Source organism: Setaria viridis, chromosome 2 (genome assembly GCF_005286985.2).
Source record: "Setaria viridis chromosome 2, Setaria_viridis_v4.0, whole genome shotgun sequence".
In the NCBI taxonomy this organism is placed as follows: domain Eukaryota; kingdom Viridiplantae; phylum Streptophyta; class Magnoliopsida; order Poales; family Poaceae; genus Setaria; species Setaria viridis.
The window spans coordinates 5,818,347-5,837,101 of NC_048264.2; the positions used below are offsets into that span (position 1 = coordinate 5,818,347).

The following is an 18,755-nucleotide window of genomic DNA, read 5'->3' on the forward strand; positions in this document are numbered from 1 at the left end:
CCACGGAGCTTGTTTTAGCTAGCATTAACCTGATAGCCTCCACAAGGCCAAAGAGACGGTTGCCTGGCTTAGATGCCGTACGGGCACGTACGACGACGGATGCTGAAGAAACAGCTCCTGAAATCAAGTAGTTGCCCATGCAATTTCATCATCAAAAGGCCAAGCAGGGGCACACGAAACACAAAGGTGCGCGGGGGAAGGTAAGCTAAGATTCTCCGTACGCGCGATAGCCGGTGCACGCAAACTTCTTTCCCACCAAACCTTTGCCGACCCGGCCCGGTCCGCCCCGACCCTCTCGGTTGTGTGTCCGGCCATCTACCGTTGCCTTTGGACACCGGCTTTCCAAGATATCAAAAGGGCATTCGCATATACTCGGCCCCGTTCATCGTTTGCCCTAGCTTGTTTGGCAGCATGCATGCGTCCTATCTTCTTTTCTCTCTTTCTTTCTTTTTTTGAAAGGATCTACCGTACCTCTTTTAATTTCTTTCATTTTCAATCCTCTTTCTTTCTCTCAGTGGGCTGATGATTCACATCCTACACTAGCGCATCTATCATAGCTTTCGTGTTGTCTGCCTCCACTATTGCAAGGCAAGACACACGCCATAGGCTAGGCAGCTAGAGATGGGTGCGGACCATGCATAAGCATGCACTAGTTTGTCAGTGGTTTTGCTTTTGGTGCATCTTTACCTCTTTAGTTTACGTCACTGAGAAGATCGATTAGGTCTGGTTTCATACTTGGCTTTCTCTTGCCACCTTTTGCTTGGGGAAATTAGGTCTCGATCGCTTGTGGTGACGACGGCGTATCACTTTCTTTTTCCTTTGCTAGCGACAACAATATCTTGCCTCATGCATGTTTTGTAATTTCCAGGCCCGTTTTGGTGTGGCTTACAGTACTTTATCAGTTAGTTTGCCAGGCTAGAAGGGCGTCGAATCGTGCTTCGCATGTTCAAAGATTAGTTCTCCTTGTAGTCATTAACAAAGATTCAAGATGAAAGAAATGGAGAAAGAAATTGCATGCGTTCGTCGTGCAGGTCAATTATTTTGTCGCAACAAAGCCAACAAGCTAGTCCAAGTAAAGTGTGCATGCATAGGAATATGTAAGTTGAACTCATACATTGGACAAGATCCTTTTTTTTTTACTAGAATAAAAAAAATACTTTATTCCATTTAGTGGGAATAACTTTGCTGCTGGAGCATTGTTACGAGAGTGGTTGGTCCAAGTCCAGCATATGCCGACTTCCACTAAAATTCCATGCCGTACGCACCACCCTGATCTCCCGTGCAATTCCGTAGTCCCGCCGGTACGGAAAAAAGATCAAAAGCTAGGTGGACCATCACCCATCACCCATGCATGTGAGCTAGTAGGCGCAGAGTGCAGTGCATCGTGACGGTGCAGCGCTTTGGGTCCTGTGGGTTTGTTTTTGTGTATCTTGTGATTGCATGCACCGAGAGGGAGGACTAAAGAGGTTGGGTTGGCCTTCCCTTGCTTTTTCTAGAGCTCAGCACACCTAGGGAAATTAGGTTTCGTGACTGGCAATGCTTATTTTAGCTCAAGTGGCAGCCTGATGCTTGCAACCGGTACATCCTCTCCAAAACTTGAACAAGGTCATGGTGGCTTGCATTGCATATCCCCGGTCAATTCGCTAGCCGCCTAAAGAGACCGCAAGCCAAGTGCAGGTGCTGCCGGTCTCAATAGCCGGAGCACTCCATTCAACGAGAATAAACTTTGCTACGTGCCTTTAGTCTAGTCCACTCTCCGTTCTGGGTTGGCTGAAGCTGAACGCTGCAGCGCTTCCGCTCATCAGACAGAACCCGACGGGGAAAGTCGGGAACCCCGGATTCCACGGGCGGCCGTACGGCCCCGTTCCCGTCCGTGCAGTTCCGTAGCGCCCCCTGTACGGAACGGACAGCATTGAACGCGGATCGCTGCCGGCCACCCACCGGGCTTCCGCAGCAGTAGCTTTGGTTTCGATCGGTCGGTCGACTAATCAGCTGACTAATTAACTGTCAGGTGTTGGGTTAGTAGTTTAATGCAGGCGCGCGGCAGCGTGTGAACGGAGGACCTGGTGGGCCGATCCCTTTTGCGAAAGCTCGCAACTTTTTTTTTTCTTTTAGTTTATGGCTGGCTGAAGAGAGGATCGAGAAAAAAGATCCGGAAGTGACCGCCTGTGACAGACAACTGACAGCTTATGGTTGCAGTTGGAGGGGTGGAATTTAATGCCCAAAGGTTTTTACAGTGACATGTTAGCATTTACCACTACTTGGATGGAGTGGTGACCAAGGTGTCATACATCTCTTCTGCTGCGATTTTCCGTTGGCTTCCAGAACTTTTAGTGACTGGAAAGTATAGTTCGATCTCAGCTTCCTGGATGGAGTACTTAGGGGGTGTTTGGGAAACCCCTGTTAAAGTTTAACACCTGTCACATCGGATGTTTGGATGCTAATTAGGAGTACTAAACATAAGCTAATTACAAAACTAATTGCACAGATGGAGTATAATTCGCGAGACGAATCTATTAAGCCTAATTAGTCCATGATTTGACAATGTGGTGCTACAGTAACCATTTGCTAATGATGGATTAATTAGGCTTAATAGATTCGTCTCGCGAATTAGCACAAGGTTCTGCAATTAGTTTTATAATTAGCTCATATTTAGTCCTCCTAATTAGCATCCGAACATCCGATGTGACACTGTTAAAGTTTAGCACCTCATATCCAAACAGCCCCTTATATCATCTGGAAGAAGGTGAGATGAGTTCACAAATCGCCCGAGGCATTCGTGGTCATTGGTTAAGGTTTTTGTCTAGGACTTAAACGTCGGTGAGCATGACAGGTTTTGACAAAAAAACTGTGGAACGGAGGGAGGCGCATCACCAGCTTGCTGCTATTCCTGTGGTCCACAATCACGGAGAGAGAAGAACCGGGCATGGACAGCAAGTGTGGAGCCTTGATACCAACGGCTATGTGATGTCGGTAAACACACGGGCAACAGTACGAGGGGCAGGCTACACACCACAAATTAAAGCACAACAGCGTTTACTACGGGCTATTACATTAATCCCTTCGTTGAATTTAGGCACTCGCGCGGATTAATGTACACCACGAAAGTATAGTTGACTTAGGAAATTATTATGTTCTAGAGGTTTGGAATTATTTTCTAGAAATGTACGTTCTCTTCGTTTGGGCTTGTCATGTGCAATCTTAGACCATGACTCCGGAGATCATCGCATCCACATAATCCATCGAAAATATATTTGTACTGCTATTATAATATTTGAAGACTTATTAGTAAGAGTATACTATATATGAACCATGGATGTGCCTATCTCACTAGTAAGTAGTAAATTAAACCATCATGTTGACAAATTCCATTTCCCATTATTCTAGTATCTCAAAGATTCGCACCATCATGCATCTACAGTTGCCACCTTCTTTAGATCCCTTGGTCATTAGGTCTAAGGGGGCGTTTGGTTCCCTTTGCTTATTTTTAGCACGTGTCACATCGAATGTTTAGATACTAATTAGGAGTATTAAACGTAGACTATTTACAAAACCCATTACATAAGTGGAGGTTAAATGGCGAGATGAATCTATTAAACATAATTAATTCATCATTAGCAAATGTTTACTGTAGCAACACATTGCCAAATCATGGACTAATTAGGCTTAATAGATTCGTCTCGCCGTTTAGCCTCCACTTATGTAATGGGTTTTGTAAATAGTCTACGTTTAATACTCCTAATTAGTATCTAAACATTCGATGTGACACGTGCTAAAAATAAGCAAGAGTAAGCCTGGTTTGGTTCCCTGACTTATTTTTAAGCACCCGTCACATCGAATGTTTAGATACTAATTAGGAGTATTAAACGTAGACTATTTACAAAACCCATTACATAAGTGGAGGCTAAACGGCGAGACGAATCTATTAAGCCTAATTAGTCCATGATTTGATAATGTGTTGCTACAGTAAACATTTGCTAATGATGGATTAATTAGGCTTAATAGATTCGTCTCGCCGTTTAGCCTCCACTTATGTAATGAATTTTGTAAATAGTCTACGTTTAATATTCCTAATTAGTATCTAAACATTCGATGTGACACGTGCTAAAAATAAGCAAAGGGAACCAAAGTTCCCTAAGTCTTCATAAGATCAACTCCATGCACTAGAAGGGAAGGCACTACCATCAGAATTCACACCCACCCCTCCAACTCCGATCAATCCATGGCTGTGGCCTGTTGGCTGTATCTCCTGCCCACATCCCCATACCATGTCCACTCCAACCAACCCTGCCAAGAACAATTTATGCCTTCCATGTGATGGGTACATGGAAGCCCTGCCCCTACAGTTCCCTTGCTTCTCACCGGCATAATCCAAGCCTGTCTGGCAAAGCTGCAAGAACAAATCTCCCTACCTTTTTGTGCACATATGATGCGGACAGTGCTTGGTCTTTGGTACTTTAGCCGCTGCCGCTGCATGTGTCCTGTGTGTGTACATGTGTGCGGTTTCTGAGCCTTGGCATGTGCACTCAGCGCTGGCATGAGAAAGTTAAGGCCTTTCACTCTTGTTTGCAACGATCCAAACTGCACCGGCAGCGGCCGGCTCTATTACCTAGCATGCGGTTTTGGCCTACTTTCATTAGCTTTGGCAGTTGGGCTTAGGGGTTTGATTACTCTTTTAAGTAGATATCTTTGTACTATAGGGTTTTTTATTAAGATGAGGACTTGTACGGCCTAGCTATGAATGAAGTAAGCTAAGGTAAAGGATTTTGTACTTGTCTAAAGAACTGAGGAACGTTTTTCTAAAGTTATCCTCAGCTTTGCAAACTTTATGGCATTGCGAGGAGCGTAATGATCTAAGCAAAAGTGTTCGCGGACTTTGAAGATAGAATAAGTGTATCACAAGCTAGCGACCATAAGGTTTAAATTGAACCAACTAAAGGCAATGGATTCTGAAGATAGAAGGAGTATATCGCAAGCTATAGCGACCATAAGGTCTTTTTTCCTACTCCATCCGTCTTTTTTCCTACTCCATCCGTTCCAAATTGTAGGTTCGTTTTGACTTTTCTAGGTTCAAAGATATTATTATGCACCTAGACATACACTATATCTAGATGCATAATAATATCTATGAATCTAAAAAAAGCTAAAACAATCTATAATTTGGAACGGAGGGAGTACCTACTTTTAACTCTAACACGCGCGCGTGAAAACTAAGTGAGCTTGATCGATCTCTCTCTCTTTTTTTTGTAAGGAGTCCTCTTGAAACTTCACCAACCAGAGCTAGCTACTCCTAACTAGGAGACCATTTCCACCAACATCTCACATATCTCTATCACACATGAGCTGGTGCGTTCCTAATATTTCCGGGCGAAAACTCGCGTTGCGCTTTAATTTGGCTCTTGTGTCGCGGGAGGAGGACCATCCACCAATACCCGCGCACTTATTAATAAAGATCTACCTAGGTTTGGAAACTTCTTCCGCGAACCGATCAACCGTGCCCAACCCAACCAGTGGCTCTCTGCCTCTCTGTTCCAACACGACAACACCTGGACCAATGCCCGGCCGGCCAACTCTTCATCCATCAAAATTGAAAAGACACCACCCCCAGCCTGATTTCTTCGGGGAGGATGCGGACACGCTTGACAGAGTCCCTCCTCCTCCCTTGTAGAACAAGGATCGTGACGAAGAAACGTTGCTAGCTCAAAGACCAAACACCTGTCTGTCCCAGTGTTTTCGAATCTTTTGAAAAACAAAATTCTCGCTCGACTTTCGAAATCCCATCGAGAATTTTTAAGAAGCGTGGCCGAGGCTCGACTGGCCGGCGAGACAGTAACGTGCGCAAGCGAGCGGGGGTTTCTCCTGGGCCACACGACCCGGCGCAGAAGATCTCGGGTGCGAGGCCCGCCGCGTGGGCGGTGGGGAGGGTAGCGCGCGGCGTGTGGCCGTAACTACGGAACCGTACCGCGGCTTGTACCCGCCTCACGGTCCCACCCACCCACGTCGAGGTCGCGGGGATCCTCTGCGGCAGGGCGTGGTACAGTGCAGTGCAGTCCAGTGGACCCGTCCGCGCTGGCATGCTCACTCGCATTCCGCTGCCTCCTGCCTGCCACCGGTCCGATCTGCCAGACGAGCAAGTTGTGTCCGTCCTGTGCTTCCAGCTCGGCCTTGAGCTTCCTTCTTTTTTTTTTTTTTTTGCAGAACTTGATTCTTGGTCGAAATGTACGATGCGTGAATTGCCATCACATTTCATTGGTGATTTCCACCAAATTAGTAAGGGTAAAATTCCTGTCACATCGAATATTTGAATACTAATTAGAAGTATTAAATATAGATTAATTATAAACTAATTGTACAGATAGAGACTAATTTGCGAGACAAATCTATTAAGTCTAATTAGTCCATGATTCGATAATATGGTGCTACAGTAAACATGTGCTAATGATGGATTAATTAGGCTTAATAGATTCGTCTGGGGAATTAGCCTCCATCTGTTGTAATTAGTTTTATAATTAACTCATGTTAGTCATCCTAATTAACATCCGAATATTCGATGTGATATCCGAACTAAATAGCCAAACACCCCTAAGCTCTTTAGGATTCGATTAGAAGAGCACTTGACGAAGTAGTAGTACCGAATTGTGACACTCACAGGCTGACAGACGTGCAGGGGGTTTGCCCCTTAATCGCTGGCCCAATCATGCAGCTTAATCAGCACCAGCAAACAGCCTGCGCCAGCGCAGGAGAACAGAATCCCAAGCCATCAGCTCCCACAGACAGCGGGCCGTATACCACGGACCCGTACGACCCACGTCCGTACAACGGAAAAGGCCTCAACCCAACTCCGGACAGGACCCGATTCATGGGCGCGTGCGTGACAGCGCATCTCCATTGGCCGGCCCGCCGGGCCCACCGCGCCCTGTTTAGACGAGTTCGCTGCACGCTCCGGCAGTCTGGCATGAATATGATAGTACAGCTCGGAGCACTAACCTGCTGCTGTTGCTGTTGCTAATTAACCTACTAACCCCCTGCTTGCTGCTGAATGCTGGTCCGTACAAGCGGCGTGGAACCCCAGCCAGCGCGCGCACCTGACGTGCCGTGCCGTGCGTCGCGGTCCTGCCGCCGGCTGCCGGCGGGGCCTGTCCCATGCAGCTCTCATTTTGGGAGCACTTTGACGGCTGGTTTGTAGTATGTACTGTCCAAATGCACCGCGTGTTTGCAATTACTAAAAGATTTTTGTACTAGTTAACAATTTTTTTTTTGCTGTACTAAAAGATCTAACGGACCTACTACTACTACTACTACATTTGAGTCTCGAGATGAGCCGATGCAGTTTACTGCTGAGCACCACCGGATCAGCTTATTTTAGTTATTAAAATGTTGTCACTTCCTCTTGGATGCCTGCTGCGAGTTGCAATCCGAGCAGGATCACCAGCATCGCCTGCGCTGGGGAGACCTGCTGGCTCCGGCTCGCGTGCCGTTTTCTAATCGGGGAATGCGTGGCCTGCAGCACGGTGGACGGACATCTCCTCCATCTGATGATGCGTGTTTGGAGATTGGTATTCCTGTTAACCTGGGTACAGTACAGATCATCGAAGATGCTATACCGATTTTTTTAATCTAAGAGAACATGTGTAATACACTTTGCACTGTTTTTTGCATGCCTATATTGTTAGAGTGGGGGGGGGGGGGGGGGGGGGGGGGCAGGTTGAACTGGGGGTCTTGTTTCTTAGCCAGCTGGATAGTGTATGTATCCTCTCCGATGGGCCAGGGGATGCCATCAATGGCAACAATAAAAATGTACGTACGTACTTGCTGCTAAAGAAAATTAGTGTATCTATGGACTTCTGAAGGACGTTATTTCTGGAACATATGTAGAAACTCCACGTAGAAAAAGGAGGAGAGGTCCTTAAGGAGATCGTGCATCTTTGGAAATGGGTTTGCTTCTTATTTCGTACCACGTATAAATAGGTATAGGTTCTGCATCTCAAATTAGTATTTGCGGAGAATTAGTTCTGTTTTTTTGCAAATTAATCCTTGGATGTATTGCATTTTAAAAGAGTGAATGAGTGCGCAAATGTGCGGACCTCTCACTTCTCCGCATGTCTTTAGGACACGTTGATATGTTACGGATTTTTTTAGGAAATTATGTTATGTGCATATATTTTTTATATACACGTAGTCTACGAGGTATGATTTTGTGGTTACCTAATTAGAATAGTGTCCTTATTAGATCGCGTCCCTCTATCCACGGCTCTACGCCGGTTGTCACGGATATTCTCATAATGTGCTTGACCTTACGATTGGCAAATGATCTGATCCCCACAAACACCTGCACCCTGCATATTAGTTTCGGCAAACAACTCACGATACCCGACACGTAGACCCGAACCACCTGAAAAACACGACACATAACACGCGCGCTAACCCGCCCCACGACGCACCAGTGTGCTATATCCGCCAGTTGTTACAGATATCCTCATCATGTGCTTTATCCTACGAGTGGCGAACAGCCTGATCCCCACAAACGCCTGCACCCTACATGTTGGTTTCAGCAAACAACTCATGGTACCCGACACGTAGACCCGAACCACCCAGAAAACACGACACACAACACGCGCGCTAACCCGCCGCACAAGTGTGCTATATCCGCCAGTTGTCACGGATATCCTCATCATGTGCTTGAACCTACGAGTGGCGAACGGCCTGATCCCCTACAAACGCCTGCACCCTGCATGTTGGTTTCAGCAAACAACTTACCCGACATGTAGACTCGAACCACCCAGAAAACACGACACGTAACACGCGCGCTAACCCGCCCCATGACGCACAAGTGTGCTATATCCGCAGCAATAAAGCCACCATTTTCAAGGGTCCAAAAATAAGGGGAAAAAGCTCTCTTGGACCGTGCGCCGCGCCGCGGTTCTATCTCTGGCATTGATCGCTTGCACGCGTGTTCGGGTTACGTATTCACGCCTCGTCTGGTCGACCTTGCACGTAATGCCGACCGTAGAGTCAAAAGCTATAGATAGAGGTGGATGAGCGCAATGGTTGCCACACAGTTGGTGGCCGCAGCGGATGAGCACCCGCACGCCCCCACGCCCCCAGTCTCACAGCCCAGTACGGTCTCCAGTGCAGTCCCCACACCCCTGTGAAGATCCCACGCCGATTTCTCGTCTCCCCTGCCTCCCGTCGCCTGCTATTTAGGCGTGCCGCCGCGCCAGCCTGCGCCGCGCTGTTGGGGTGTAGTGAGGTGTGGTAGCCTGCCTGCCAGCCAGCAAGCTCGCCGCACTTGGCAGAGCAACCGAGCCGCTCTCTCTGCTGCCCGCCGGGAGAGGAGGGGAGAGGCGGCCGCCGGCCGGGGAGCTAGGATGGAGGACAAGGCGGCCAATCTGGACGCCGTGCTCAAGGAGGCCGTCGATCTCGTACGCTCCTCCTCTTCCCCTCCAGTCCCACAAGAACTCACCAAAACTCTTGGATTTCTGCGTTTTTTTTTTCTCTCCTGATGTTACTTTTTGGGGTGGATTTGGACCGTCTGGTGGCGCTCTGCTCCGTTCATCTCTGCTGCGCCCTCTCCGCCTCTCGTTTCGTGGATTTTTGGAGTGCGTTTTGGTTCGGTGGCGGGTGTTCTTGCTGCTTGGTGGTGGACTAGTAGTCTAGTACTCTCTCCCAGTTCGTGTTCTCGCTCGATCTCGGCGGGATTCCCTGATCCCCGCTCCGCGGCGGCCGCAGTTCGCTCCCGGTTGCCCCACCCGCCGATTCGGCCCGCCGCGCGCTTGGTTTGCGTCAGCGTCGGTCTCGTGCCGCATCTCGCTGCGGTTACGCTCGACTTCTCTCCATTTTTTTTTCTTTTTTTCGTTTCACCTTTTCAGTACTCGCCTTTTCAATCCGCGCACGTTCGCCCTCCTTTTTCCGCCCAATCCGCGCCGTTTTCCGCCGCTCCCGAGCAGCGAGATTGTTTTTTCCCCAAAGCGTGCGTCCCCCGAAAAAGCTGGATGATTCTGCTCTTGGTTTCGCGCTGATCTTTGTGCCGTGGTTTGATGCGATGGTGTGTTCTTGTGACTGCGCAGGAGAACATCCCGATCGAGGAGGTGTTCGAGAACCTCCGATGCAGCCCGCAGGGCCTCTCCACCGAGCAGGCGGAGCAGCGCCTCGCCATCTTCGGGCCCAACAAGCTGGAGGAGAAGCAGGTGAGTGAGGGAATCCGCGGCCTTTGCCTCATGCCTTTCTGTTCCTGTTACTCGGTCTGTTACTCGATCTGGCAGATGGTGTGATGTGAAGTTACATGATGGATTTGTGTGCGTGTGCCTGTGCAGGAGAGCAAGGTGCTCAAGTTCCTGGGCTTCATGTGGAACCCGCTGTCCTGGGTCATGGAGGCAGCCGCCATCATGGCCATCGCGCTCGCCAACGGAGGAGTAAGTGATGATTCTCACAGCGGGTGTCTTGTTGGAACTGTGGGTTCAGAGGGTTTGATGTGTTTTGCTGATTTTTCAGGGTAAGCCACCGGACTGGCAGGACTTTGTAGGGATCATCACTCTGCTCATCATCAACTCCACCATCAGTTTCATCGAGGAGAACAATGCCGGCAATGCCGCTGCCGCTCTCATGGCCCGCCTCGCCCCCAAGGCCAAGGTACAGTACTGAAAGGATCTTGTTTGTTGTTTGGGTCGAAGCGCTGTTGTTGCCTGAAGGTGGAGGGTACTGATTTTGGTTTGTTCTGGTAAAGGTTCTCAGAAATGGCCGGTGGACCGAGGAGGAATCGGCTATCCTTGTGCCAGGAGACATCATCAGTGTGAAGCTTGGGGATATCATTCCAGCTGATGCTCGTCTGCTTGAGGGTGACCCTCTGAAGATCGATCAGGTCATTGCAAATTGCAGTTGCTCTGCTCTTATGTGTACTGGTTGATCCTAAAAGTTGTGCTTCTTCTGACTTTCTGAGTTGCTCTTATGCAGTCTGCACTTACTGGTGAATCCCTTCCAGTGACCAAAGGCCCTGGTGATGGAGTGTACTCTGGTTCCACTTGCAAGCAGGGCGAAATTGAGGCCGTTGTCATTGCCACTGGTGTGCACACATTCTTTGGCAAGGCAGCACATCTTGTCGATTCAACGAACCAAGTTGGTCATTTCCAGAAGGCAAGCTTCTAATCCTGTTCTCAGCACTTGCTTACTTTATTCATTGGAAAATTTCTTACGTGATGGTATCTGTTGTTTCACAATCCAGGTTCTGACTGCCATCGGGAACTTCTGCATCTGTTCAATTGCTCTGGGAATGCTCGTGGAGCTTATCGTCATGTACCCTATCCAACGCAGGGCTTACCGACCAGGAATTGACAATCTGTTGGTGCTTCTGATTGGAGGGATTCCAATTGCCATGCCCACGGTCCTTTCTGTGACTATGGCAATTGGAGCGCATCGCTTGGCTCAACAGGTATGCACTTGTACAACGAGGAAAAATTTGATGTTTGTTGCTCAAGCGATCTAATATGGGAATTTAATATACTGAAATTTTTGCACACTTGTGTAGGGAGCAATTACTAAAAGAATGACAGCAATTGAGGAAATGGCTGGCATGGATGTCCTTTGCAGTGACAAGACTGGGACATTAACATTGAACAAATTGACTGTGGACAAGAGCCTCATTGAGGTAGGCTGAAGTTCAATAGTATTTCTTTCTATGTATCTTGCAGTAGTTATAACATATTGCAAATTAACTGGCAGGTTTTCCAAAGAGGTGTTGATCAGGATACGGTAATTCTGATGGCTGCCAGAGCTTCTCGTACAGAAAATCAGGATGCCATAGATGCCACAATAGTTGGTATGCTGGCTGATCCAAAGGAGGTAATCAGGTTTCTTTTGAGTTTGTGATGTAAAGCTAATTTACTTTTCGTCTAACTATTTCTCCTTTATTTTGCTTGTTTGACAAAAGGCTCGTGCTGGTGTTCAAGAGATTCACTTTCTGCCATTTAATCCAACTGACAAAAGAACTGCTTTAACCTACCTTGATGGAGAGGGAAGAATGCATCGCGTTAGCAAGGGAGCACCAGAGCAGGTACTGTTTTCTTAAGCACAGCACGTATTGGGAACTCTACATTTGTGAATACGATTTCACTTATTAATAGTGGAAGTTAAACAGATCCTTCATCTTGCGCACAACAAGTCGGATATTGAAAGAAGGGTCAGAGCTGTGATTGACAAATTTGCTGAGCGTGGCTTGCGAGCACTTGGTGTAGCTTACCAGGTTTGAGATCCCTTGACATGAACTATTGCTACACTCTTTAGCTTAATTTCTATTGTACTTGACTGACAATATTCATGTACAGGAAGTGCCAGATGGTAGGAAAGAGAGTCCTGGAGGACCATGGCAGTTCATTGGGCTCTTGCCCCTTTTTGACCCCCCTCGTCATGATAGTGCAGAAACGATCAGAAGGGCACTCGATCTTGGTGTCAATGTCAAGATGATTACAGGTTTGTCATATTTCATCACTGTCCACACTTTCTTGGGTTGATTGCTCTAAATCTGGAATTATCCTCAGGTTCCTTGCAAACATGTTGCTAATAATTTGTGTTCGCAGATTGGGCGTGCTAATGGATTTATGTATTGTGACATTGATTCAACCTATGTTTTCCTTTCAGGTGATCAGCTTGCTATTGGGAAGGAAACAGCACGTCGTTTGGGCATGGGTACCAATATGTACCCTTCATCTGCTTTACTCGGGCAGCATAAGGATGAGTCAATTGTTTCTTTGCCAGTTGATGAATTGATCGAGCAGGCTGATGGTTTTGCTGGAGTCTTTCCAGGTACAATTTTGGAGATTATCTGTTTTAGAACTCTTTTTTCATAGGGATCAACGGTTCTTCACCATCTGTTTGCAGCACTGATGCCTAGTTCATCCTTTTCCGTTGCTTAACAGAACACAAGTATGAGATCGTGAAACGCTTGCAAGCAAGGAAACACATTTGTGGCATGACTGGGGATGGTGTAAATGATGCCCCAGCTTTGAAGAAGGCTGATATCGGTATTGCAGTAGCAGACTCCACCGACGCAGCACGTAGTGCATCAGACATTGTCCTGACTGAACCAGGCCTTAGCGTGATTATTAGTGCTGTGCTGACGAGTCGGGCAATTTTCCAAAGGATGAAGAATTATACGGTATGCCAATCCTGGAGTGTCTTTTCAGTTTCTTAGTGTTCCATTCTTTGTTCAGTACCTTCATAGTGCATTTGTGCTTGCAGATATATGCTGTGTCAATTACCATCCGTATTGTGGTATGTATTTGTACTTAGTATTTACTATTTCGGGAATAATGCTCTGTTGGCTGATTGGACCAATAATTTAACTGATCTCTACATCTTCATTGTCACAGCTTGGCTTTATGCTTCTTGCGCTGATATGGAAGTTTGACTTCCCACCGTTTATGGTCCTGATAATTGCCATCCTCAACGATGGTAAGCCTGCTTTTAGTTAATTCATTTATAGAGAGTAAAACCTGTAATTTATCAATTATTTATTCTGTTGAAATCTACACACGTTTCAAGTTAAGTCGCAGATTAGGTTACCTAACAACCTCAACCTTTTGACATGAATATAGGTACCATTATGACTATCTCGAAGGACAGAGTAAAACCATCTCCACAGCCTGATAGCTGGAAGTTAGCTGAGATCTTTGCAACTGGAGTAGTTCTTGGTGGATATTTGGCCATGATGACAGTCATTTTCTTCTGGGCTGCATACAAGACTGACTTCTTCCCGGTATGGACCAATAGTTTCTTAAGCATCTTAAGGTTTTGGGCAATTTATTGTACATGTCAATCGGTGTAGTGATCACCCTTGTCATGGTTCCTAATCTGCAGCGAGTGTTTGGTGTCGAAAGCCTTGAGAAAACTGCCCAGGATGATTTTCAGAAGCTTGCCTCTGCCGTGTACCTTCAAGTCAGCACCATAAGTCAAGCCCTCATCTTTGTGACACGGTCTCGCAGCTGGTCGTTTGTGGAGCGTCCTGGGTTCTTGCTGGTCTTTGCTTTCTTGGTGGCGCAGCTGGTGAGCGATCTGAAGTTCTCTGAATTCCATTTCAGGTTTGCTGCCATATTGCCTTTTTGCATTTTAGCTCACATCCATCTTGTTCGCAGATCGCTACTCTGATTGCTGTATATGCCAACTGGGCATTTGCCGCTATCAAGGGTATTGGATGGGGCTGGGCCGGTGTCATCTGGCTTTACAATGTTGTCTTCTACTTCCCGCTGGATGTCATCAAGTTCCTCACCCGTTACGCTCTGAGCGGGAGGGCATGGGATCTCGTCCTTGAGCAGAGGGTAGGGACACACACACGCACGCACAGAATGCTTGTTAACATTCAACTTACCATCTGCTGACTGTCAAATGTGTACCCTTTCGTGTTTGCTTCCATTGTACACAGATCGCATTCACAAGGAAGAAGGATTTCGGGAGGGAAGAGAGGGAGCTCAAGTGGGCGCACGCTCAGAGGACGCTCCATGGGCTCCAGGCACCGGAGGCATCCATATTCGAGAACAAGACGACCTTCAACGAACTCAACCAGCTCGCGGAGGAGGCACGCAGGAGAGCCGAGATGGCGAGGTACAATGCTATTCCAGAGTTTCTGGATACCCCGTCTTGCCCAACTGCAGTTGTTCCTTGAGCGTCTTTCACTGAACGTGGAACCTGAATGGCACCTGGTCTGTTGTTTGTGATGCAGGTTGCGAGAAGTGAACACCCTGAAGGGGAAGATGGAGTCAGTGGTGAGGCAGAAGGGGTTGGACATGGAGACCATCCAGCAGTCCTACACCGTGTGATGGATCGATGGATTGATTATAGAGGCAGCTTCTTCTTACTATATACTGTACTAGGCAGCAATAAGGAAACCCATGCTTGGTCCTTGATGATGATGATGATATGTTTCTAACGTCGGTGCGGTGCTTATCGCCTTTAGTCTCACCCCAATATGCTGTTGTCCATTAACCACCCCCGGCAGACCATTTACCGGATTGAGATGAGACATACTCCTGTAGTGCTTATTAGTAGATGATAGTATAGTACAACATTTTTGCTTTGTTATATCCTGTGCTATCTGGCCTTGGTTGCCTGCCTGCTGCCCTGGATTCCTGAATCTGATGTGTGTGTGGGCATGAGCATGTGCAATGTTACCGTTGCGGCCTGGACAGCACCAGTGGCCTCACATGGCTGAGAAACGCTGTCCTGGGCTTGCGCTGCAGTCGTCGTGGCTGGATCCATGCTGCACTGCATTCACTGGCTGCCTGCATAGGCTTGTGGAGTTCTTGGCATGTGGGTTGCTCTCTCCGTGCCCGGTTGTTGCTACTTGCTAGGAGACCTGATCTGATGGTGATCCTGATGCGCATGGTGTAGTGGCGTGGCTCCACTTCCACATGGGTAGGTCCTTGCCGCCCAGCATTGTTGGGTATCAGCAGCAGCACGGCGCCTGTTCATTCCTCCGAATCCGACAGAAGAAGATGATGGTCAGGTGCAGCAGGAGCGCGCGCTACCTGCAGCCTGGGCTGCTATCCCATATGGGGCGATGCGACAGGCCCAAGAAAGAAAGCCCTTCAAACCCTCTCTCTCTCTCGCTCTCCCCGCCGCGGGCTGCCGCCTGTGCTCAGGCCGTCTGGCGCATTGGCCCATCTGCAGATCTGCCCGTGCCCGGCCCAGCAATAAAAAACACACACGGCAAACTCGCCGCCCATCCCCCCACCCGTGGCGCGCGCTGCCGTCCACACGACCCCGCTCTCCCCACCATATCCAAATCCCCGCAGAAAACCTCCCCTATCCCCCGCTCCCCGCCGGTCGCCATGCGCTGCGCGGCCGCCGCGTCAACCCCACCACCCCGTCCTCCTCCCTCACCATGCCCTCCATCGCCGCGTCCACCTCCTCCATCCCCGCCGCCCCGCCGCGCGGCGCCACCGACGCCGCCACCGCCCGCTCCTCCCTGAACCTGCTCCGCTCCCTGGCCCGCTCCCGCCGCGCGGACCTCTCCCACCGCGCGCTGCTCCTCTTCCGCTCGCTCCACTCCGCCTCCCCCTCCTCCGGCCCCTCCCGGACACCCCCGCCGCACTTCTCCCTCCCCGCCGCGCTCTCCGCGGCCGCCTTCCTCGCCGCGCTGCCCGAGGGCCGCCAGCTCCACGCGCTCGCCGCCAAGCTCGCCCTCGCCCCCGCCCACACCGTCGTCGCCAACTCCCTCGTCCACCTCTACGCCTCCTGCGGCGACCCGGACGCCGCGCTCGCGCTCTTCCGCCGCATCCCGGACCGCACCCTCGTGTCGTGGAACACCGCCGTCGACGCGCTCGCGGGGAACGGGGACCACCTCGCCGCGCTCGACCTGTTCCGGGAGATGCAGCGGGACCGGCCCGACCTCGCGCCAGACGCCTACACCGTGCAGAGCGTGCTCGGCGCCTGCGCCGGCGCCGGCGCGCTCTCGCTAGGGCTCTACGCGCACGCCATGCTCCTCCGCGAGCTCGGCGGCGCCGCCAGCTCTGGGAACGCCGCCGCGGCCGTGTCCCGCGACGTGCTCATCAACAACTCCCTCGTCGACCTCTACAGCAAGTGCGGGGCGGTGGAGCTCGCGCGGCAGGTGTTCGACCGGATGCCCGCGCGGGACCTCGCGTCCTGGAACGCCATGGTCCTCGCGCTCGCCAACCACGGCTGCGTCCAGGAATCTCTGGACCTGTTCGATCGGATGACGAAGACGGAGAACGTCTCTCCCAACGCGATCACCTTCGTCGCGGTGCTCAGCGCGTGCAACCACGGCGGGCTGGTGGAGGAAGGGAGGAGGTACTTTGCTGCCATGGTCAGCGAGTACGGGATCAGGCCGAGGATCGAGCACTACGGGTGCATGGTGGACATCCTCGCGCGAGCGGGACTCATTGAGGAGGCCCTCGACGTTGTGTCCGGGATGAACTGCCGGCCCGACTCTGTCATCTGGAGGAGCCTGCTCGACGCGTGCTGCAAGAGGAACGCTGGGCTGGAACTCAGCGAGGCCATGGCCAAGCTGGCGCTCGATGTCCCTGATGATGCCGTGAGCGGCGTCTACGTCCTGCTCTCCAGGGTCTACGCGTCCGCACAGCGGTGGAATGACGTGGGCATGATCCGGCAGTTGATGAGCGAAGAGGGCTTCAAGAAGGAACCGGGGTTCAGCTCCATTGAAATGGCTGGCTCCGTGCACCAGTTTGTCGCTGGCGACACTTCGCATCCTCAGTCAGAAGAGATCTATGAGAAGCTGGATGAGATTCAAGAGAGGCTCACATCTGCTGGATACAAGCCGGACCTTTCAGAGGCACCTATGGTTGCTGATGCTGATCGCACCAAGGGCGCCACCCTGCGTTTGCACAGCGAACGGCTAGCCATATCGTTTGGCCTACTCAATGCGACACCTGGAGCACCAATTCGAATTCTGAAGAATCTTAGAGTGTGCAAAGACTGCCACACGATCAGCAAGCTCATATCAAAGCTCTATGATGTGGAGATCATCGTGAGGGATCGAATTCGGTTCCACCACTTCAAGGATGGATCATGTTCTTGCAAAGATTACTGGTGATTCTTGAGCCATGATTACCTGTAATTCTGTCTTGAAAGATCCTGTTGATGTTCAGTTACAAGCGCCTGTGGAGGCCTCCAAGAGAAGGCGTTGCCATGTTCAAATATCACGATTACAATGACCATCAACTTCACGGCCGGAGATAACTGACAGGTGGCTGTTTAGCCTGTTGCGCTAGATGATTCTGTTCACCATATGCTGGCTGGGAGCTGGATCTCCCGGCATCCACTGTGCGGTCATGTATTGACAGTATGAGGTGATAGTTCAAAACAGAAGTCAAATACTTTGTAGAAGTAAAAAGGAGAAATGGTAAATTCAATGTAGGTAGAGTGAGTGTGAATCAGTTTATTCCATAGAAGCTCATTTGATCGGTTTTGCTCAATCGAACATAGCAACTTGCATTCGATGCATATGAATGGAATAATTCTTCACATGCCATAGCAAATCTTCTAAAACCAAGATTTGCCATCACCTGTGTCGATATGCACGATTGAGTATTTGTCAGCTGTTGCAAAACACTGACAATAAAATGTTTTGTCAATGTTTATACTGACACAATGTTTATATCGACTCAATTTGGGGGTGTCTATTTTTTTTTCGAAATGGGAAATTTGGGGGTGTCCTAACTCTATTTAACATCCACAGTGTGCGCAATAATCGGACTCCTAACGCACACCGTTGGACCACACGACAGCAGCCGACACGAACTCGTTAACCACCGCCGGCAGCGCGCCGGAGACCGCCACCGTGAACGACCACCTCTGCAGCAGCCTCTGCTGAACGCCAGCCTCTCCGTTCCCCGCAAAGCACAGCACGGATCCGGTTCCAGGGGCAGCTGAGCTTGACGAAAGCAGCCACCGAGATTGCCAGCGTCCTCGTCTCCTCAAGCAGCGCGGTCGCCGTCGAGCTTCGCCGCTGCGCCATTGTCGGTTGTCGCGCGATCCACATCCACCTGAGCTCCAGCCTCCCGCGCCGTCCGGCTCCCAAGACCGAAGAAGACTAGTCAGACTGCGACCCGGCCGGATCTGGGCCGCACATGTCCGATCGGACGGCTTCCAGGCCCTCAAGGGGAGGACGGTAAATGAAATACCGTCCACCCCAGGACCCTGGGCACTAGGCAGGCACTCCACGTCCACGGGCGCTTCCTCTCCATGGCGCATCGGTTTTCATGGCAGCGGCGGCCGGGTTTCGCTCCTCC

General features: G+C 49.9%; 2 protein-coding genes across 2 annotated transcripts; both read left to right on the forward strand.

The window, feature by feature from the left end:
* The first annotated feature begins 9,213 nt into the window (after window positions 1–9,213).
* LOC117843723 (plasma membrane ATPase 1) lies at window positions 9,214–15,066 on the forward strand. Its single transcript, XM_034724401.2, has 21 exons — window positions 9,214–9,422; window positions 10,068–10,187; window positions 10,314–10,412; window positions 10,492–10,629; window positions 10,724–10,858; window positions 10,951–11,130; window positions 11,219–11,425; window positions 11,522–11,641; window positions 11,716–11,835; window positions 11,924–12,046; window positions 12,131–12,235; window positions 12,318–12,462; window positions 12,631–12,795; window positions 12,909–13,147; window positions 13,231–13,263; window positions 13,362–13,443; window positions 13,587–13,747; window positions 13,849–14,034; window positions 14,124–14,306; window positions 14,411–14,589; window positions 14,708–15,066. Exons 1-21 carry the CDS (start codon window positions 9,369–9,371, stop codon window positions 14,802–14,804), a joined length of 2,871 nt encoding a protein of 956 aa, XP_034580292.1. The 5' UTR covers window positions 9,214–9,368; the 3' UTR covers window positions 14,805–15,066.
* Window positions 15,067–15,758: 692 nt separating this feature from the next.
* LOC117843724 (pentatricopeptide repeat-containing protein At1g59720, chloroplastic/mitochondrial) lies at window positions 15,759–17,939 on the forward strand. The gene has a single exon (XM_034724402.2). The coding sequence runs from the start codon at window positions 15,869–15,871 to the stop codon at window positions 17,555–17,557; it is 1,689 nt and encodes a 562-aa protein (XP_034580293.1). The 5' UTR covers window positions 15,759–15,868; the 3' UTR covers window positions 17,558–17,939.
* Window positions 17,940–18,755: the final 816 nt, after the last annotated feature.